General features: G+C 38.8%; 2 protein-coding genes across 7 annotated transcripts in view; one reads left to right on the top strand and one right to left on the bottom strand.

The window, feature by feature from the left end:
* LOC131684125 (annexin B9) overlaps positions 1-18795 on the top strand; it is a 34601-nt gene extending 15806 nt beyond the window's left edge. Inside the window, exons 3-6 of one of the 5 annotated variants that reach the window (XM_058966699.1) lie at positions 5378-5860; positions 5921-6146; positions 6209-6390; positions 18596-18795. In XM_058966699.1, coding sequence (XP_058822682.1) covers positions 5378-5860; positions 5921-6146; positions 6209-6390; positions 18596-18649 — 945 coding nt within the window. In that variant the 3' untranslated portion in view covers positions 18650-18795. Of the gene's footprint in view, positions 1-5377; positions 5861-5920; positions 6147-6208; positions 6391-15704; positions 16037-16294; positions 16495-17818; positions 18377-18595 lie in introns of those variants that run through there. The other 4 variants (XM_058966700.1, XM_058966698.1, XM_058966697.1 and 1 more) reach the window with 4 other exon arrangements.
* LOC131684127 (DNA repair protein RAD51 homolog 3) lies at positions 17903-20152 on the bottom strand. Of its 2 annotated transcripts, none has more exons than XM_058966701.1 (6): positions 20105-20152; positions 19856-20040; positions 19627-19733; positions 19370-19560; positions 19178-19309; positions 17903-19051 (listed from the first exon to the last, which is right to left on the bottom strand). In XM_058966701.1, exons 2-6 carry the CDS (start codon positions 20014-20016, stop codon positions 18806-18808), a joined length of 837 nt encoding a protein of 278 aa, XP_058822684.1. In that variant the 5' UTR covers positions 20017-20040; positions 20105-20152; the 3' UTR covers positions 17903-18805. The 2 variants fall into 2 exon arrangements, with proteins under 2 accessions (XP_058822684.1, XP_058822685.1); XM_058966702.1 differs by having other exon boundaries at positions 20100-20133.

Here is a 20152-nt window from a genome sequence, read left to right as displayed (position 1 = left end):
TACAGTGCACTGACCTAGTAGAGCAACTCAAATGGTGTACAACTGAAAAACTTGCCATTTAAATAACAACCGTTATTCTGGCCATTATATCCCAGTTTTGTTGAACCTGGCAATCACTAGCGAAAAATACTCATGTTTTGGGAGTTTTAGTGCTAAGTCTATGAAAGTTTTTCAACTTTTTTCTCATATAACTCGTTTATTTGACTAGGTTTAACGTTTTAGTTGAACGGAGCCGTGGGATTTTATATACATATTTAAGCGATGTAAACAATTAAAACAACAAAACAAATTTTAATGGTTGTCCGACAGATCCCCTGCGAGCAACTAGCTGTTGCGCGCGAAGACCTGTTTACGAAGCGGGGACATATTTGTTTCCCCACCAACAACTTCAACGATTCCATATCACTATTATTCACTTCCGTGTCATCGTTCTGGTTGCTGTATTCGTGTTCGCGATCGGATGTTTTCCCTTACTTCTGCCCTTCGCGGGTCACGATTGCTCACTTTCTCACTGATGATACTGACTGTTAATTTAGAGAAACTTGACGCAACTTTGTCAGTTATCAATATTACCTGAACAGCTGCCACTAATTTGGAGACCTTGGGTTGGAATTTGTTTTTGTACAAGAGTTTTCTCAGTGATTTCTGAGCAGTCCGTATTGTGCCGTCTTTTCACAGAACTGACAACGTATTAGTTTGTCTATCTAATGGCACTATTGCATTATGTTTTGTACTACAGGGCTAGGTAGGAGGAAATGGATAGGTCCACATATAAAACACTGTTGTAAATATCGGGAAGTAATTACTACATGTTTAAGTGGTACCAGATCTTGTAGCCGGGCCTCGATTTTCCCATCGCCCATGTATGTAGGGATCTTTACAATAGCGGGTTCACAAACAAGAAACAACCACATGTTAAGCCGAATGATTTTTTTTTGCTTGGGCCAATTTATTGAACGTTATCAGCAGTGAATGCTTGACAAAGTAGAACTCGATAAAGGCGACTTCTGTAAGCCTAAGCTCCATTTTCATCCTCAATAAATGTTTCACTTACCGAATATCTGATAACGACAATACAACATTTCTAAAAATCAACGGTAGCACAATTCGCCCCCAGTGGAACAACTTTTAAGCTATGCATCGACACTCGTCGAATGTAGATAACAATGTACTGTTTAAAAAAAGGGTCGAGAGATTGTAAGTATAATTCACTGGTTTGCTTGTATATCTAGCGGAACGATTTTCAGCTGCTGCTTAGGCCGAAATGAGAAGATAGGCATAACTTTTAATCGAAAATAGGGTTTCGGAGAGAGCGCCATAACTAGGGTAAATGATGATAAGTGGAACTATAGAGAAACTGATCAAGATTAGGTATATTTGAAAAATATGCTACCAGGCATATTAGAATAATGTGCCAAAACCATCATATACAGCAAAATTTAACATATTTTGATCAATTTCTTATGGTTACGTATAGCTAGAAATAGTTCTAAAACGATAGATTTTCCGAAACAAAATTACTTCTTTTTCCGACACATTATGTTGTCTTTGTGTGAGCTTTGTTGGACAAGCTTGCTTATAAAACTCTCGAAAATTGGGGTTTTATATATTTCAAAATGAGCAACCACCAGTACATTTTCATTTGAATAGATTGAAAATACTACGGAAAATATCAAGAATTACATTTTCAATAAAGTATAATTATGGTTTCACCTTTCTCAATAGAAAGGTATTGCAATTGCTCTGAAAACCGACTTTTTAACGGAGGCCCGGAGGGCCGAGTGACATGAACCATTCGATTCAGTTCGTCGAGTTCGGCAAATTTCTGTGTGTGTGTGTGTATGTATGTATGTATATGTGTATGTGCGTATGTGTGTGTATGTGACCAAAAATGTCACTCATTTTTCTCAGAGATGGTTGAACCGATTTTGACAAACTTAGTCTCAAATGAAAGGTGCAACGTTCCCATAGGCTGCTATAGAATTTCTAATGGATCCGACTTCCGGTTCCGGAATTACAGGGTGATGAGTACGAACACGCAGAAAATGTCGATGTTAATAAATTCTGCAATGAATGTATAAAGGTGAAAATTTTTCCAAAATATGACCACAACTGCTTCGATTTGTAGTATTAGGTCACTAACATCCATTCAAAGTCTATTTGGCCACATTGGCCACCATCCTCGGTTCCGGAAGCCCCGGCGGAAGTATCTAAATTCAGAATAACAGTCACATCGGTTTCTCGGAGATAGCTAGACCGATTCGACTAAACTTGGCCTCAAATGAAAGGTATTGCGTGCGTAAATGGCTATTTAATTTCATCCCGATCCGACTTCCGGTTCCGGAGTTACAGATTGTGGCGTGCGATCACATAGCAAATTGTGATTCAAACCGATACTCCGATGAAAGCAAAAAAGGTAAAAATTTCGCTAAAATGTCTCTCAAACAACTTAAATTTTCTGCTCTAGGTCACCGACGCGTCGGCCAACCAAACTTTCGTTGACTACATTGACCACCATAGACGGTTCCGGAAGTGCCCGGGAAAAGCGGCCATCTTTCAGAATTTACAAACTCACATCAGTTTCCCGAAAATGGTTGGGCCGATTTTCACAAACTTAGTCCCAAATGATAGCTATAATATCCCCACAGATGTCTATAAAACTTCGTACGGATCGCTTATACTGGTCCGGAAATATAGACTAAATCGTCCGGTCACATATGAAATTCCCATATAAGCCGGAACTCAATTTTTTTTTTCAAAGGAGGGACCCCATGAAATTTCAGAAATCGAATTCGTATTTTTGATGCCAAACATCTTTAAAATGCATGAAACGTCGAGATTTTATGTTACCTCGAAAATTTTTTTTTTATGAAAATATGACTTTATGGACTTTGCCGATTTCGCACCTTTTTTCAGTTCAATATTACCGTGGCAGTTTTTTCTTTTTCAAAATTTTAGAACTCGAATAATGATTTATTTTCCTGTATATAGTTGTCATGTATAATAATAAAATGCAATATATGCATTTAAAAGCTTTTAATGAATATAAACAACGCACACATTCTCGTGATTCATGATTGAGATAGGCACAATTGCACCGCTAGGTGGATTAAAATAGGTTTTTTGATGTTAAATCGCACTACAAATAATCATGATTGAGACCAACAGTTTCAGCTATTCACTCCTAGAAGAGCTATTTTTGGTAGCATTTTGTTATGAAAAAATCTAAATTCGGGGGTTAAAGATGCTGTGTTGCGAAAAAATTCTAATTAGCTTTTGGCATGTTTTAGTAGAATATACTCGCGATATATTTCACAGAAATTTGAGCATTAAAACCTATTTAATCATTTGCAAGTAGATTTTTCATTTATTTGGGATACCAGTATTTCATCTGAAACATGTTGAAGCTTTTAAAGAGGTCATAATTTATAGTCCTAATCAACATTATTTTTAGTTCCTTGCAAGATGAGCACATTCCCACTCATGATCAATATTCTTCAGTCATTAAAACTGTTGTTCTGGTTCCAATCACAGTTTAATTTAAATTTCAACCCACAAATTATTATCATAAAATTCGTTTTACTTGTCATCTGATACGTGTTGCTAAAATATTTTTCTAATTGTATGCCGAAATCGAAATATGTGTCGACGATACTGCAGAAAAAACTACAAATTGTCCCACTCAAGATCATTTACCCTACACCAATCACATGGTGCTACAAAAAAATCATTGAATGAACTTTTCAAGTGACCTAGTACAGGTTGTAGGTCTAGTCAAATGAAACACAAAACTACGTTTGACCAGCTTCATATACCCCCTAATTAATGATTTATAGCATAATACAAACTATTTTGCAGAGCCTTCGGCTCCAAACAATCAGCTACGTTGTCATATATCAGCCAATTTTCGATTTTTAACAGATTTGGAAGAAAGAATAATACATTTTTCCAATGCTATGCTACATTATACTGTTTTTAAAGAAATAACGCTAAATTCTTGAAATTTTCTCTTAAAAATATGTAAATGGTTCAACATGTTTCAAAAGGCACGTCCTAGTTTGCCTAGGTTTGCCCATCCGACTTTTATTTATCTCTTCCGAAAAGGTAGTTCAGTGTCAAAACGGGTTAACAACAATTAAACCCTACGCACACATTCACACATTCACATTCAATATTGAAATTTGGCTAAAATTACTTTCTTTTAATCGACTCCAACGTCGAAGGAGTCCAGTGGAGTTTTCGAAGCATGGTCTACCATTTGGAATTTTATTTCAGGCCTGTTTTCGATACGAAAGAACATGAATACTTTAGAATTTCTACGAGTTGTTTACGACTTCGGGAACACATTTTTAGAAAAATCTCGAAATAAGCTCTGAAAATGTAAAATATTCGATTTAGGTACAATATTTGATTCCTTGTCGTTGATTTTTTTTCTGTTCTATGATTTGTCTGAATACTTTCTTCAAGATGAATACCATATCGCGAGGATATTTTTAGGTCATGATTAGATATTTGAATCAAGTGAGTGCAACGTTTTTCTAGTCATGCCAGTGGACAGAAAAATACAATCCAACAACGTCTATTGATTGGTTTTGGTCTTGAACTTATTTTTTCATGAATTCCACGCGAACTAAATACGCATAAATCTCTTATTAAACGTCCACAATAGCAACGAATACGCTCGAGTAGTATACGACTCCATCTTTATGTAGGTATATATAATATTTATGTAGGTATATAATAAATTGGGAACAGAAAAATGTTGCTTCACCTCCCACCCACTGTTGATTGAAAGGCATGATAATGTGTTGTTGTAGGCACAATTTCACCAAATCATGAAGGTCAAACCCATCCTATCAAATTATTAGGAACGGCGATGACCTGGGCTGCTCTAATTTTTCTGTATGGTATTCTGAATTGATTGTAGTTAACTCGTGTAGATTGGAAAGCCGCATGCATGTGTGAACCTTATGGGGCGTACAAGGTTTATGCACAATAATTTACAGTGGGAAAGTAAGTTAATACCTATTCAATCCATACTCCCACCCCGAAAGGTGCTGAATAATTCATGCGGAGACATTATGCAGCGAACTCGTGGGTTGCTACGGGGCTCACGGCACACAGGCTCGAGAATTTATTTGTATGACAAGTTTGACTCGTTAGGCAACCTGTCCAATTCGGACGAGGAGTACGAAGCGGAGGAGGAGGAGGACGAAACGAGAATGGATGAGTATGTTTTGATTCCGGTGAGTTGAAGGGCGGACTATTAGAATCAAGGGCATAGCTGATGACCGTGACACACCGAAAATGACTATGACAAATTTCACAACATAATATAATACCAAAACCTTGCAATAATTCATCACTTTCATTGTAGTGCACACCCACCGTCTACCCGGCCGATCCATTCGATGCTGCTGAAGATGCCGCGACTCTACGTAAAGCCATGAAGGGATTCGGAACCGATGAGAAAGCAATCATCGAAGTTTTGGCCCGCCGTGGCATTGTTCAACGTTTGGAGATCGCTCAGGCGTTCAAAACAGCATACGGTAAGGATCTGATTAGCGATCTGAAGTCGGAGTTGGGCGGAAAGTTTGAGGATGTCATCTTAGCCCTGATGACTCCTTTGCCACAGTTCTATGCCAAGGAACTGCACGATGCCATCTCTGGAATCGGAACCGACGAGGAAGCTATCATCGAAATTTTGTGCACACTGTCGAACTACGGTATCAAGACCATCGCCGAGTTCTACGAGCAGTTGTACGGGGTTTCGCTGGAGTCAGATCTGAAGGGCGATACCAGTGGAGCGTTCAAGCGTTTGTGTGTCTCTGTGGTGCAGGGTAATCGCGATGAAAATACCGTAAGTAGTTGCCAGTAAGCACTTTGCATTGAGATACATGTACACAAATTTGTGTTACAGGGTGTCGACGAAGGTTCGGCTGCTGCCGATGCCCAGGCTCTATTTGAAGCCGGCGAGGGTCAGTGGGGAACTGATGAATCGATCTTCAATCAAATTCTGGTCACCAGATCATATCAACAGTTGCGAGCTGTGTTCGAAGCATACGAAAGTATTGCCGGGCATACGATTGACGATGCCATCAAGCGTGAGTTTAGCGGTGCTGTCGAGGAAGGCTTCAAGGCCATCGGTAAGTAAAGGTGTGCAGTGCTAGTCACACATATGATTCCTAACAATAGTCTAAAATTCTAGTCCGTTGCGTCCGATCGAAGGTACAATACTTTGCCAAGCGTCTGCACAGTTCTATGGCCGGACTCGGAACCAACGATAAGACGTTGATTCGTATTATCGTTAGCCGCTCGGAGATTGATTTGGGCGACATCAAGGAAGCGTTCCAGGAGATGTACGGAAAGTCGCTCGAGTCGTGGATTAAGGTAAATACCGCGCTGTGCTTTGTGTATTTTATTTTGTACCGCTCCCATGCCGGAAGATATTATTCACAAACAAGTCAGCTCGCCCTAATCAGTAGTATCTAATCTCATCTAATGCCACTTGCGTTCGACTGTGTCTCACTGCTAGCGGTAGCCACAGCCGAAGGTATCAGTTTCGTCTCACAAATTTGATCTATTCTCGAACAAACATATTTTTTCCACTCAGCACATCTACTTACACATACACACACAAACACCTTTTAACGAACAGTTGATTATGTGAATGATAGTGGCAGGTTTAACAATGGGGCTGTTGGGGGTGCGCTGGGATTCCGATCAGTTATTTCTTTACAAAAGTGCATGCTCGTAGTATATGTTGTAGTATAGGCTTCTTATCAACTTCTTGGTAACCTAGAGGAATTATTTATTAACTTTAAGCTGCATATCGGGAAACAGAATCATCGTGCTAAACAGATGCATCGTCATTGATTTGTATTTCAAAAAAATCTAAACTTCCTTCGATGACTATCAGATGATTTGACTTCAAATCTTGACTTGTTTCTCTTTTGATGGAATTTAAAGGGTAGAGAAACCTGTATGATTTTTCTTCAACTTATCAATCAAAAGTTAACCCTCAAAAGTTTACATTTGGATAGGACGTATCGTACAAACATGAACAGGAGGATTTTCGCTATCACGTAATAGCTGCTGTCGAATCAAAAGGTTACTTTTACTTTCATCCCACAATGTTGTTTCAATTGGCGTTGCCAAAGGTTATCAACGCACAAAACGAGAGATAGGGCCCAGTTGAATGTTTACATTTTGGTTGTCTTATCTATATTGCATTAAGCTATCTACCATTTGCGTACAATGCCTGATCAATTCACTTTGCTTTTACTTTACTTTTCTGTTAGACAACTCGAAATTGTTGTTACACTACGTCAATGTAGAGTAAGTGGGGTTATATAATATCTATGATATATTGCAAATAATAAAAAGTGGATTATAATCCACTTTTAGATATTTGGCAATGAAGTATTCTCTATGCAATAATGTAAATGGACGAATTTCCACCTCTCTAGATTTGATCCAGATACTATAATCACCGAGACCCGGGTTTACGTCAATTTCTCTGATCCGAATGAGAAAACCTATTTCAAATTTAATTCAAACCTTGCAAGGCCATTGTATTTTTTTTTAAAAAGATGTGCCAACCCCCCCCCCCCCCCCCCTTCATTCAGAATCGCTGAAAATAAATCAGGAGGCCAACATTTTTTTAATAAACAAAATATGAAAAAAATGTAACGTTTTATACAACAAGCATTCATAGAATTTTGCTTTTCCTCAAAATACTATTATGGTAGTTTTGAGAATTCAAATCCGATCATTATTATATTATGCCTTGTCTGATAGCACGTTTTCTCCTATCGTCAAAAACCATCCGGGATTTGATTCGTAATTATTGGCACTCTGATGCTCCCATGATGTTCTCTATAGCATCATCTAGACTCGTGAATCGATGCCATGTTGTAACTACAGGGATAGGTTGAGAGGGTTCTACTGTGAATGAGAGAAGGGAAAATGTACTAAACTTGGATATTAATATTTTTCAAAAACATATAGATAAAAAAAAATGTAGAGGTGGTCACGGCTTGCCAGGACGTCCCGGACTTGCACATAGGGGGGTCTATCTTGGGCCCGAAGATCTATTAGTTGCAACCTGGAAACGCAGTACTCTGCGCACAGCCAAACAACATGCTCGATGTCGTGATGGCCATTCTCACAAATGCAATGATTACTCGCAGCAGGGCCTATATGTATGTAATGGTTGAACATGAGCCTTGACACTGCACAAATAAAGTCCCGGCTCGTATCCAAACCCTTAAACCAAGTTGTCCTCGATACTTTCGGGATAATGGAATGTAGTTACCATCCCAGATGCCCATTGCTCCATGAAGTTTGCCAACTACCGAGCGTCCTCCAACGAGAGATACTGAAACAATCATTGAAGAAAATTGGTCTTTCATAAATGTCGCCTTTTTATGCGCCCACCTTGGCTAAAGAGTCCGCCTTCTCATTGCCCGCGATAGAGCAGTGTGTCGGGACCCAAACCAAGGTAATCTGTAAGATTTTTCAGATAAAGCACTCCGATGTTCCCGTATTTTCCCCAGGAAAAACGGTAAGTGCTGTCCAGGCTACCCAGCACGGAGGGCCTCAATGAAGCTGAGAATGTCCAAAACGATGAAGTAATGGTCTGCGGGCAAGGTGTCAATGATCCCAAGAGTATACCGAATGGCTGCTAACTCTGCGACGTTAATTGAAGCAGAATCGCTGAGTTTGAATAAGGCAGCAAAGTTCTCGTTGAAGAAACCGAAACCTGTGGAATTGATCCGTCAGTGTTGAACATTTTGCCGCAGTAGACTTGATGGTAATTATTATAAAAAATGTTTGGGATCACTTGTGAGCGAATGTTATTCGGGATTCCACAAATCTTTTTCTTCAGTTGAATCAGAAGTATCTAAAAAATGAGCACGGTTAAAGTTATACGAAGATGAGTTTATATTCTGTGCCATGTAATCGAAGTACAAGGACATATATTGTGTCTGAGAATTAAGCTCGACAAGCCTTTCGCAATTTGCAATCACCAATGAGTTTAGGATATCGCATCGAATGAGCAATCGATATAATAGGTCCCAAAATCGATTTTCTAGCTGAAGGATGCCTGCCAGCATTTTGAGACTATTCGTATGGATCAAGTGCATGCCACCCAAAGCAATGCGCAAACAGCGATACTGGATTCTCCAAAATTTGATAAAGTGTATGTTCGCAGCAGAACCAAAGCAGAAACATCCGTACTCCATCACTGATAATATCGGCGATCAGGTCTCCTGGGTGGGTTCCGGTTATTGTACGGAGAAATTTGATCCGTTGTTGGCACTTCTGTTTCGGATACCTAATGTGACATCCCCAGATAGCTTTAGAGTTGAACCAGACCCCGAGATATTTGAAAGATGAGGCCTGAACAATAGTTTGTTCCATTAATTAAAGCTGTAGTTGCGCTGGTTCACGCTTCCTTGAAAATACGACTAGCTTAGTTTTCTCCGTGGAGAACCTAGCTGACGAGCCCAAACAGACAAATTGTCCAAGGTATCTGGCAATGGTCCATGCAGATCGACGGCTTTGGGACATGTAATAGAGATAACACCGTCATCCGCAAACTGCCTTAGCGTGCAGGAATTGACAAGACATTCGTCAGTATCATTCACGTGAAAGTTGTAGAGTAGGGACTAAGACATGAGCCCTAGAAAAGACCCATGTAGCTAATTCGTGATGTCGATAAATCACCATGCGAAAAATGCATGTGTTTTTCAAATAACAGGTTCAGCAAAAAGTTGTGTACTATCGGTGAAGGACCATGCTGGTGCAGCTTCTCAGAAAATGTATTGATAGAAACTGAGTACAAAAAAAACCCTTAATATCCAAGAAAACTGATGCCATCTGCTCTTTGCGAGCACAGGCCATTTGGATTTCTGTTGAGAGCAACGCAAGACAGTCGTTCGTCCCTTTGCTTTTGTGGAAACCAAATTGTATATCTGACAGAAAGCCCTTTGCTTCGACTCAACTGTCGAGGCGGAATAGGATCATTTTCTCGAACAACTTTTGTATAACAGCATCTCAATCGGTCGATAAGAATTGTGGTCGGAGGCTGGTGTTACTGGTTTTTTGATGGCGAAAACCTTCACTTGCCTCCAGTCATGAAGGACAATGTAACCCTCAAGAATCTTTTAAAATAAAGTCAACAAGTGTCTCTTGGCAGTCTGGCAGATTCTTCAACAAGTTTAATTTTTGGGGCTTTATTGTTACAAGATAGGAGAGCAAGTGAGAACTCAACCATCGAACAAGGGTGTTTCGTTTGCCCTATTGTGAGGGGACGCGGCGCGGCGGATCTTCTCTTCGGGGCTGAATCCGGACAAACCTTCTTGGCGAAATTGAATATACATCGGTATGAATATTCCACGCTCTCGTTAATACTGTTTCGGTTTCGCATACGTCGGGCTGTACCCTAAAGAGTGCTCGTCGACGTTTATCTCGTTAAGCGGTACATTTCTACACTTTCATCAAACTTTTCATTCGCGTTTCTAAGGTCGTACTGTCGATAACTTATAACTAGCCCGTCATCCCGGAAGGCTTTATACGCGTCGGCCTTCTCCGCGTATTATACTTCTGAGGACTCTTTGTCCCATCACTGATTGGGAGAACGGGTGTTCGCGCTTGGTACTATCGCGGTCGTGTAGCTTTTCCAGTTAATATTCCGTGTGCGATCATACGAGACATTGGTTGATTCCGATAATGTTGAAGCATTGGTGATTGCAATCACGATCGGCAGGTGGTCACCATCGTGGGGATCAGGTATTACCTTTCAATTGCCATCTAACCGCATAGAATAGAAACCTGTCCAGTGCACTTGCTTGTACTGCCGGTCTAGGGATCCGTGGCATTTCCCCTGTGTTCAAAATTGTCATATGGAATTCGTCGCAAAAATCTTGAATTGTCGAAGTGTTACTATCGTCGTACAGGCAGCCCCATCCAGTAACGTGGGAATTTAAGTCTCCAAGAAGCAGCCGTGATGTTGGAAGGAGTTCAATCACGCTGGAGAGACTTCGGTGCCACATCGTGACCCTTGGAGAAATGAAAATAGAATTTGTTCATTCCTAAAAGCACCTCTATAGACTCCAGACGAGTAATATTAAAAGTTGAGGTTAATATTAGAAGTAAGCCAGTTTCGCATAGGGAGAATGCATCACAGTTATTATAATTCAGCTAGTCTTTTATGAATCAATTTTGGGGATAATACTTCGGCAATTCTTCTGTAAAAGAGTGATAAGATCCGTGGTTTCGTTTTATAATTTAGCCATCGAAGGATACGATCGCTGCAAGGAGGGGCCATTGTTCAGTCTACTGTTTAAAAAATGTTCTCACTGTTGATAGCTGTAAATATCCAGTCCACCATGTGTTTATGACTGTAAGATTGGAGCACTTGGGATTTTTGGTGCCCCGGGAGGTGCTAGCAACCCCTGATTGTATCTCAATTTCCCAAAACCAGGAGGTATTATCTTCAGATTTGTCGCAGCACTTCTAATTGTTAAATGATTTTTATGTTGTTCCTCTGTTTGAGACAACCTAGGGTCCTTACAAGGAAGCTCGGTAGAGTCCAACTTTGATCGTTTCCTGGAGTTTCCAAGCGGGGCTGAGAAATGCCCCGCGTAAGAGTCGTAAGAAGCATTATCGTCAGTTCGCTAGAGAACATACGGGTGGGGTCAGTGGGGCAGCTCTTTTAAGAATTTCTGTGTAAGAGCGTCTGGAGCTATCTTTGACGGATCGCTTCAGTTTATCCGCGCACATGTTGTACGTTGGGCATGTCAAAAGTTTATGCTAATTCTCCCCACAGTACACACACTTTTCAGCAGCCTTCCTGCAGGCATCATCCGCATGGCCTTTTCCACAGTTGTATTTGTCACTGTGGCCCTGATGGCGCCACTGGCATATGAACAAGCTTGCGGGAGATAGACCATTAGTGAAAAATTGTTCCTAAGCCTGAGGGGTGACACTCTAGTAAATGAGTGTTTGGGACCATTTATTAAAGGTGGAGCTAGTGTTCTGGGAAAATGAGCTGATCGATATTTTTAGAGGAATTTCCTCATAGTGTTATGTCTGTTAGTCTGTGGTCAGAGTTCCTAAAGCGGCCGACTCCGTCCTTCATCAGAACATCGGAAGTTAGACCCGCATCACTGACTGCACCGTCGATCTGCCAGAAGGAATGTAGACGCGATACTCCATCGTGAAGGGGCTACTGCTCGCTATATCGTTGGCCTGTTTCAGGTCAGTCACGACCACGTGCAGTTAATCTGACTGGACCTTTTTGGTATGCGAAATACGCAATAAAAAAATGTCAGAGATCGAAAATCCATCAATGAAAACTTTACATTTGTCTAGCACCTTTGGATTCATTATAGAATGTTCTCCAAAAATAAAATTTTATAATCTTGTTTCTGTGTCTAATCCCTTGCATAGGAAGGTCCTAGCATGCGTCAAAACGAAAACTGCCTATGTGCTCGTATGAGTGACAGTTTCTACACGGAATAATAGGGTCTACGTCATCAATTCCACGTTTTATAGGCTGTCTCTGTTCACTACCACTAACAGGTTTGACGCTGGGACGGGACGTGCAAAGTGAAAAAAAGTAACTGTCACTGCGAACCGGCAATGGCCTGTCAATGCGAACCGGACCTTTCTTGACGATTTTCATTTTCTTCGAATGGACAGTGTCTGGGTAGTATCGTAATATCCTGGCTGTATACAAGGTGTATTTAGAAAACATATTTTACATGTTGCTTAGATGCGTGTAGATGCACGCAAACAAATATGCTAAATGCACCGAAGGCACGTGTAATTTTATTATTTTATAATTCATGTCATGTTCGAGCTCTATTATTTTCGGCACGAATCAATATCTCATCGGCAGAAATCTATGCCGCATCGGCACAACACTATCATCGGCATTTGCTTGAAATTATTTTACAAGCGGATTTTTCCCTGCAAAATAACATCAATATCGGGAGGGAAAAGAAGACCGTCTTCGCATGTCCCGTCCCAGTTTTGACGTATGCTAGGATCTTCATCTTGGAAATTCTGGGAATACGAATTGAGTTTCTTTGAAAAAACTTTCTTTCAGATTATTTGTAATGTATCGATGGGCACAGCAAAATGCTATCGTTTCATTTTTGTTTTACCACTATAAGGTGGAAAGATATTTGAATAAACATTTCAACGCTTTTTCTTGAAAAGGGCGATACTAGCAGTGACACCATTCAAAGAAAATCAACAGCGAATATTTCCAGACTTATTTGGTTTTATTTCCTATTTAAGAACTATTGTGTTTTTACATTCAGTGATCGAAACCCAAATCTTCATAAAGTATTTGAAATTATTAAACTAAAATTTGTTTTTGCTATATAAATTGACAAAATCATAGTATCACCCCTTTGGCGATTGTTTACTTTTTCGGTCCAACCTATAAGCATTGAAGTATCGCCCTTACGTTTTTTTACAATAACTACCGTTTGACACCACCGATTTCGTCCGGGTTTTTTTTCAATAGCGATCATTGTTACTATTTACAGCTGGTATCAGCTTGATAATCATAAAAAATACGAAAAAACAGTTTCGCCTCTAAACTGCTAGCAAAAAAAAGTATCGCCCTGTTTGTTTGCATGGAGCGTGGAGGGCGAAACTTTAAATAAACAAACAAAAGTACAGTTTCGCCCGCTGTATTTTTTGCTGTAATTTAAGAAAGCAATGTCGTAGAATCCAAATTTTTAGGTTAATTTGTTGCGTTTCAAAGCCCTCATTCGCATGTATGAAAAAAGCCTTATGTTTACATTTGTAAGTATCGCCCTTTTCATAAAAAGCGTTGATTTGTATTTGGGACGAGTTTACGTTTACGTTCATCCAATTTTACTGTCAGAAAATATTCGTATACGCATACAATTTGTTCGGACAACAGCCTCATTCGTGAGAATCAAGAACCACAACATATAGCTCAAAAGGCACGTTCCCTAGAGGCAGCTCATTTTCTGTTTTGATTCGTACAATTGTGTATTTATTTTGTTGATTTTTCAAAATACATAACAAGTGATTTGTCACTAGTACGTTCCTTATGTTGTTCGGAGATTCTGTTCTGATTCCATTTAAGGTATTATGTGAATACTTGTGAACTGAGACGAGACATGCGAATAGCAAAAAATCGAACGTCAAATGCAGCCAGAGGTTACTGTCAAATGCAGCCAGTCCATTTAAAATATGCGAGGCAGAACAGAGCACTCTAGGTAGAGAGTGGACAAGACGAATTTGACGTATCCAAACGAGCAGAGCTTCTTGTTTTGGAACTACGGGAACGAAGTATTGTGATCTTAGTAAATAACTTTTGAAACTTTCGCGAGCAATTTTGATCACTGGACTAAATAATATTCTGATTCAAAAGAAATTGTGTTTATCATTTAATAAAAGTATGTTCATAACCAATCCACTGCTGGATTTTCCCAATCAAAATACTACTGGTTCTGAAGAATGGCTCAGTAGCGCTTCAAATAAGTTCCGTATTTAAATTATAGTTCACTGATAAAATCAATTCAGCGACAAGATAGTACATATTGTTGTTCTCAGATCAAAATACTATTGAAAGTATTTCACATGAAACATTTTACCAGACAGGAACAACATGGTCAAGATTAGCCATATCAGTAAAATATGTATCTTCTGGTTTGATACTTACTGTTTTCACCAGCTCCGATAAAAGATCGAAAACATCGCAAGGCAATTTATTTTCCGTTTTAAAGAATACACTTAAGAGCTTGAACATTTTCAAGCAATGCCAAACTTTCTTCTTTGCGGGCACTGGTTGCACAATTATCTAATGTTCTCTTTTGCAGACTATACCTAGAGAGCTCTAAGGCAGAAAGAGTGGCTATGCGAGACGAAAGTTGAAATGAACAGCAAAAAAGAAGGAAAAAACATCTATCCGCAGGTCCCATCCCAGCCTGTGAATACACCCCTAGGGGCAGATCACTCTAGAAATGTATAACAAATTTGCATCAAATTAGAAAAAATGCATTTAATTTCCATTTTTGCAACAACTTTGCACTCCCTCGCAGAAAATTTTGTTCAACAAACGTCCTACGCTGATTCACTTTGTTCGACGTTTTGTTGAATGTAGGGCTGATTTTTTGTAGGGTTTTGACACGCAACGCAAAATACATTACGAGTTTCTATTTTGATGGAAAGAAATGCTTTTAATTTAGCTGATTTTTAAAAATGCATCACAAATGATCTGCCCCTAGATACAGACTCTTTACACTCAGAATTGCGGCGACAAAAGATTAAAACTAGCAACCATGCATATGAACTGGCATCACGGAAGATCCCACAATGTTTGCACGGGCTTAACCCTATATTTCCCCTAATAAAACCTCGATACTCGTTCAGCTGCACTTTTTACACTTTGCTAATCTGTGTGTAAAGAGTCTGTACTCATAACCTATAGTTTCGACACACACTGTTTGCAATCTAGGTCAGCTAGGGAGAGCTCTGATTAAATCTTAGTGGGCCTCTCTACTGTCGTTGCAATTATAACATGGGTTAAGTCCCACTGTACGCAAATCGTAGCAACACTTGCACATGTTCCGTATTTTCATCTAGATGTTCATACACTCCTTTGTAAATACAACCCTGAATATTATCACAAATGACACTTTTTCCAGGGCGACACGTCGGGCGATTACAAACGTGCTCTGTTGGCTATTTGCGGATACTTGTGAAAGCTTAGATACTGCGGAATAAACACACGAAACCTATGATTTATGGATGTTGCGATGATTCACGTTTTAACACACAAGTGCGCGGGATATTTTTATTTCTTATGTTGCACCATCCAACAAACCGCATGAAATGTGTCACCGTTAAATACGTTAATGAAAACGAACAAAATAAATTCAACGGTTAGATGTTAGTCGGTCAGTTCTAGCACGCAATTTATTTTCTATATTCTATGTTAAGCTGAAGAAATAAAACGTATAATTTCGCACAGAGACAAGTTACTTTAGTTTTATATTTTGGCGCCTTTCCTCATATTGTAACTAATCACTCATCGAATATATTGCTGTAACACGCTATCCTAAAATCATCGCATTCCATTTAGTGTTGGATCGTTTCAGAGGGAAATTTCCTAAAATAATTCTACTGATTTTGATTTGCACAACTTTTTCGAACTGAATTTAGATGTTTTTCCACCATTGACCGTTACTTGACTCAACAAACATTTGGTTGCACTTTTTCTTCCATGTCACAACAGGAGGACCTTGAAGGCGAAAATGCGCAGCTTTTGTACCACTTGGCAGCTTATTGAGCCAGTAATCATGACAATCCTTCTGATATATGCATACCTACAATTTGAAATTATTGTTGTTTCAATTAAACTTGAGCAAATATTCCATATAAAAACTTATATTCCATATAAATGTATACAAGTATCGAATAAATATTAAAGTAGGATTGAACCAAAGATAACCAGAAGGAGAAAGATTCGCGACTTCAAAATTTCGCAAACAGATCGTTGCGTCCTCAAGCAATCTAATAACGTTTTCATTTTATGCTATGGCACTACACGGGAGTAATACTACCTATACCACCTGTACCCTTAAAACTCGGGTCAAATAACGGTGTAGTATCATGCAATAAAAGAAAACGACATAAGTTAGTTTACCTTTGAGTCGTAACAGCGCTACTGAGTAAAACTGACTTTTAGGCTGTATCTAAAGTGTGAATCGGTTTCTTTGGTGTTATCTTTGACTAAATACATTGTTTCATTTCATGAAATAGTTTGTATGTTCTTATGCGTTATTCAATGAGATTTATTTTTTTATCTATTAATCATTCGATTAAATTCATTTTTTTGCTCTAAAAGTGAAATTAATACTACCTTTGTAAAACTAATGTTTCATTGAACATTGTTGCTACCTTTGAATATACTCGGAATTTGAAGAATACTCATAAACCTTCCCCTAGATTTTTCCCCAAAACCATATTTTTGAATTCCGCCTAGGATAAATGAAACCATTTGGTTGTTTAAAACAATGTAACAAAGTATGATGCTGGGGACGTTAAAAATATGGACAGCGACCTTAAGAGCTTTTTGAGCTTCCACCCGGTCAAACATTGATTCGGAATCCTGAATGGAGTCAGTATGGATTCCAAATCAAATGCAACAACCGATTCTGAGTCGGAATCGATTGTTGCATTTGATTTGGAATCCATAATGACTCCATTCAGAAATCCGAACCGATTCCGGAATGAGTTTAACTGGGCAGGATTTCTTAATAATATTAAGTTTGCATTATTAACCCATTCATGCCCATGTTGTTTGAGGACAACCTTTTTTAAAACAGCCATAACCTTTGATTGAGGCAAGATTTGCTCAAAAAAACAAGTAAGGGTAATAAATGTGACTATTGCCTTTCATTTGAGTATTAACAGTTACAAGGATCAGCTCTAGAACTGAAGTTATTGCAATTAGTCTGATTGGATTCCGACGGAGCGGTGCTGCCAGGGACAGTTTACGTTGATGACGGAAAATAACTTTTTCATATATCTTCCTGATTGATATATTAAAGTCTTCAGTTCAAATTTTACGCATTAATTTTAAACCGACTATTACACTCTTATAGACTTCACGAAGTTTTATAAAAACGAATCTGCCTTTTGGAATTTGAATTTTGTCACACACTTGACACATTTAGCAGTGCGAGTTCCATTAGTTATAATCATTCGATTGGCAATGACTAATGTACACTTCTCATTCCTTCTATTTCTTTCCCAGGAGGATTGTGGCGGTGATCTGGGAGATCTGTTGGCAACACTTGCTTCCTACTAATGTTGCCTGTTTCCGTTAGATGTGTCTGTCTAATTTAAAGAACCGAAGTCGTGCTCTCACCAAAACTTTTTTTTAACACATTGAAATTAAGCAATTTTTTCAAATAACGTCCGTTTTCATCTGGTTTAGGGCGGCTTAAGCTTGACATATTTAGACTTAAACCTTAGGGCATTGCATTTTACCATATCTGTTTGTTCTTCCCTTACCGTAGGAGGACTTGGGAAGCGACTTGGGCGATTTGCTTGCCGAGCTGGCTTCATACTAAGCACGCGGAATAACCTTAGAGATTCAGCACTCATTTGGAAAGATATAAATGTGCAACAATCTGTGTTTATGCAGAAACAGGAAGATATTCATTACTGTTTAACTTTAGATGCGTTTGATCTGATAGTATTGTTTTAAACTATTTTCAACTATCGTATGAAAAGATCTGTCCACATATAGTAAGTCACATCGATAAAGTTTTGGTCTAAGCCTAATAAAAGTAAATGTTTATGTTTGAAAGTCGTTTTTTCATCAAAATTATCATAAATTACATACATCGATCGCGTCATCAATTGTTGCACATATTGGTTATTGATGACATCCCTTGTATGATTTCTGAGAAACATGTTTTATTACGATTCACAGTTATTCACATAATCAATTGAACACCCTTACATGAATTGTAGCTATCAAAACGAAAGGTATAAAATTATACGAACTGCATAAATTTCCTTTCAGGATGATCTGAGTGGCGACTATAGAGATGCTCTGGTAACCCTTGCTTCATATTGAACCAATATGTCCGAAAATTTGTACTGATTGTCAAACATCTTTAAACTGTTAACTATCTCTGTCAAGCATATTTATTGTCGAAACCGAGGCCACGCCAAATCAAAGAATGTTCGTCGAGCACCGTTACGAATTAAATTATTTCACAACGTGGGTCATTTATTTTTTCCGAAATTTCCTTATGCCATCCTCACCAATATGGAACTTTACAGATGTACGTCGTTGAAGCAGGCTCTTCTCAATAGACGCAATAAAAACGCCCGGTTCTTCGTCGTCGCCCGTTTGGCCCAGTACGATCCGTTGGTTGATCTTGTGACTGTGGCTTTCGCCTAGAGCTGGTAAAACTGTACTGCCGTTAGGATCACTTGAATCGATTCTGGTTGTTACATCATTGGTGATGATGACCTGCAAGTAGAATTGAACCATGCTCAAATCAGCCGTCTGGAAGGAATGCCTAGTGTTCTGTTTTTTTTATTTGAAGGAACAGTTATAATTGTTAGCACACCATTTGTTCAAATATAAAATACTTACAGCACATTTGTAACGGTGAGCAAGCATGTGCAGCTTGGTGAGTATTATATGACCTATTCTGATTCGCTGCAATGTGTTTTCTATGTTATTACGAATAAGAAATGAGAATGAGTCTACTATTACAAGTTTAATCTGAAACACAAACGATATATTTTACAGTCGATTGATCAAATCTTTTTACAGTCGTTTTACTTGCTGTCCAGATTTTAAAAACTGCTCCAGTTCTTCTATTCCGTCCAATAACTCGGAGCATTCGTGAATGTGCTTGTAATAGACTCCATCTAGTATACTGTCTACAGTAAAATGACTGATTGTCTTTGCCAAGTCTTTTCTGTGAATTTGCACTAATTTCTGACAATGATGAGTACATGCAGTTGCTACTTCTAAAAAAATCATATGATAAGATTTACACATACTATTTTAGTTTAGTTAGTTCAGCGATAATTTACCTTCTAATCTGTTGGGATTGAATCCAAAGTTAGTATCAAAATACATAACTTTTGCCCCGAGACCACCTAGTGTCGGTGGTATTTGCACGTTCACAGCCAATTGAATGCTTAATAAAATTGCAACTTTTAGTTTTGAAACTATGTTTAGGTCAAGTTTCTTGACTTACAAATATGGCTTTTCAGTTACTACAAACAAAAGAGTTAGCTATTTTCAGAATATAAAACTTACCACATTTGTGTTTTGCCAGTCCCAGGAGGACCACAAAATTCAGTGATTAGGCCAACGGAGATACCGTTGCCGATCGCTTGATCCAGGTCTTTGCAGAAAGTGACGATGCCAGCTTGTTCCTTTTCTTCTCTCCACAAATCCAGACACGATTTCGTGAACATTAAAGGATATCAACTTTGATTAAACTGTAATATAATAATAATAATAACTGTAACATGTGAATTTCGACTATGTTAAAAACAACTTTACGCAAACCGGTTACGATAATTACGAGCAAAGATAGACTTTGTTTACAAT

The sequence above is a fragment of the Topomyia yanbarensis genome, chromosome 2, assembly GCF_030247195.1.
Source record: "Topomyia yanbarensis strain Yona2022 chromosome 2, ASM3024719v1, whole genome shotgun sequence".
Lineage (NCBI taxonomy): Eukaryota > Metazoa > Arthropoda > Insecta > Diptera > Culicidae > Topomyia > Topomyia yanbarensis.
The sequence above is the reverse complement of the archived record's forward strand: the minus strand, read 5'-3'. Positions and strand labels throughout refer to the sequence as shown.

Bases quoted from the DNA above. Each gene is read 5' to 3' on its own strand.
- LOC131684127 (XM_058966701.1), bottom strand. From the start codon at position 20,016: ATGTTCACGAAATCGTGTCTGGATTTGTGGAGAGAAGAAAAGGAACAA. The intron at 19,734-19,855 runs GTAAGTTTTATA...AATTTTATTAAG, and splicing joins ACTGGCAAAACACAAATGTG to CATTCAATTGGCTGTGAACG. The intron at 19,052-19,177 runs GTAAGTATTTTA...TTCTACTTGCAG, and splicing joins CTCACCGTTACAAATGTGCT to GTCATCATCACCAATGATGT.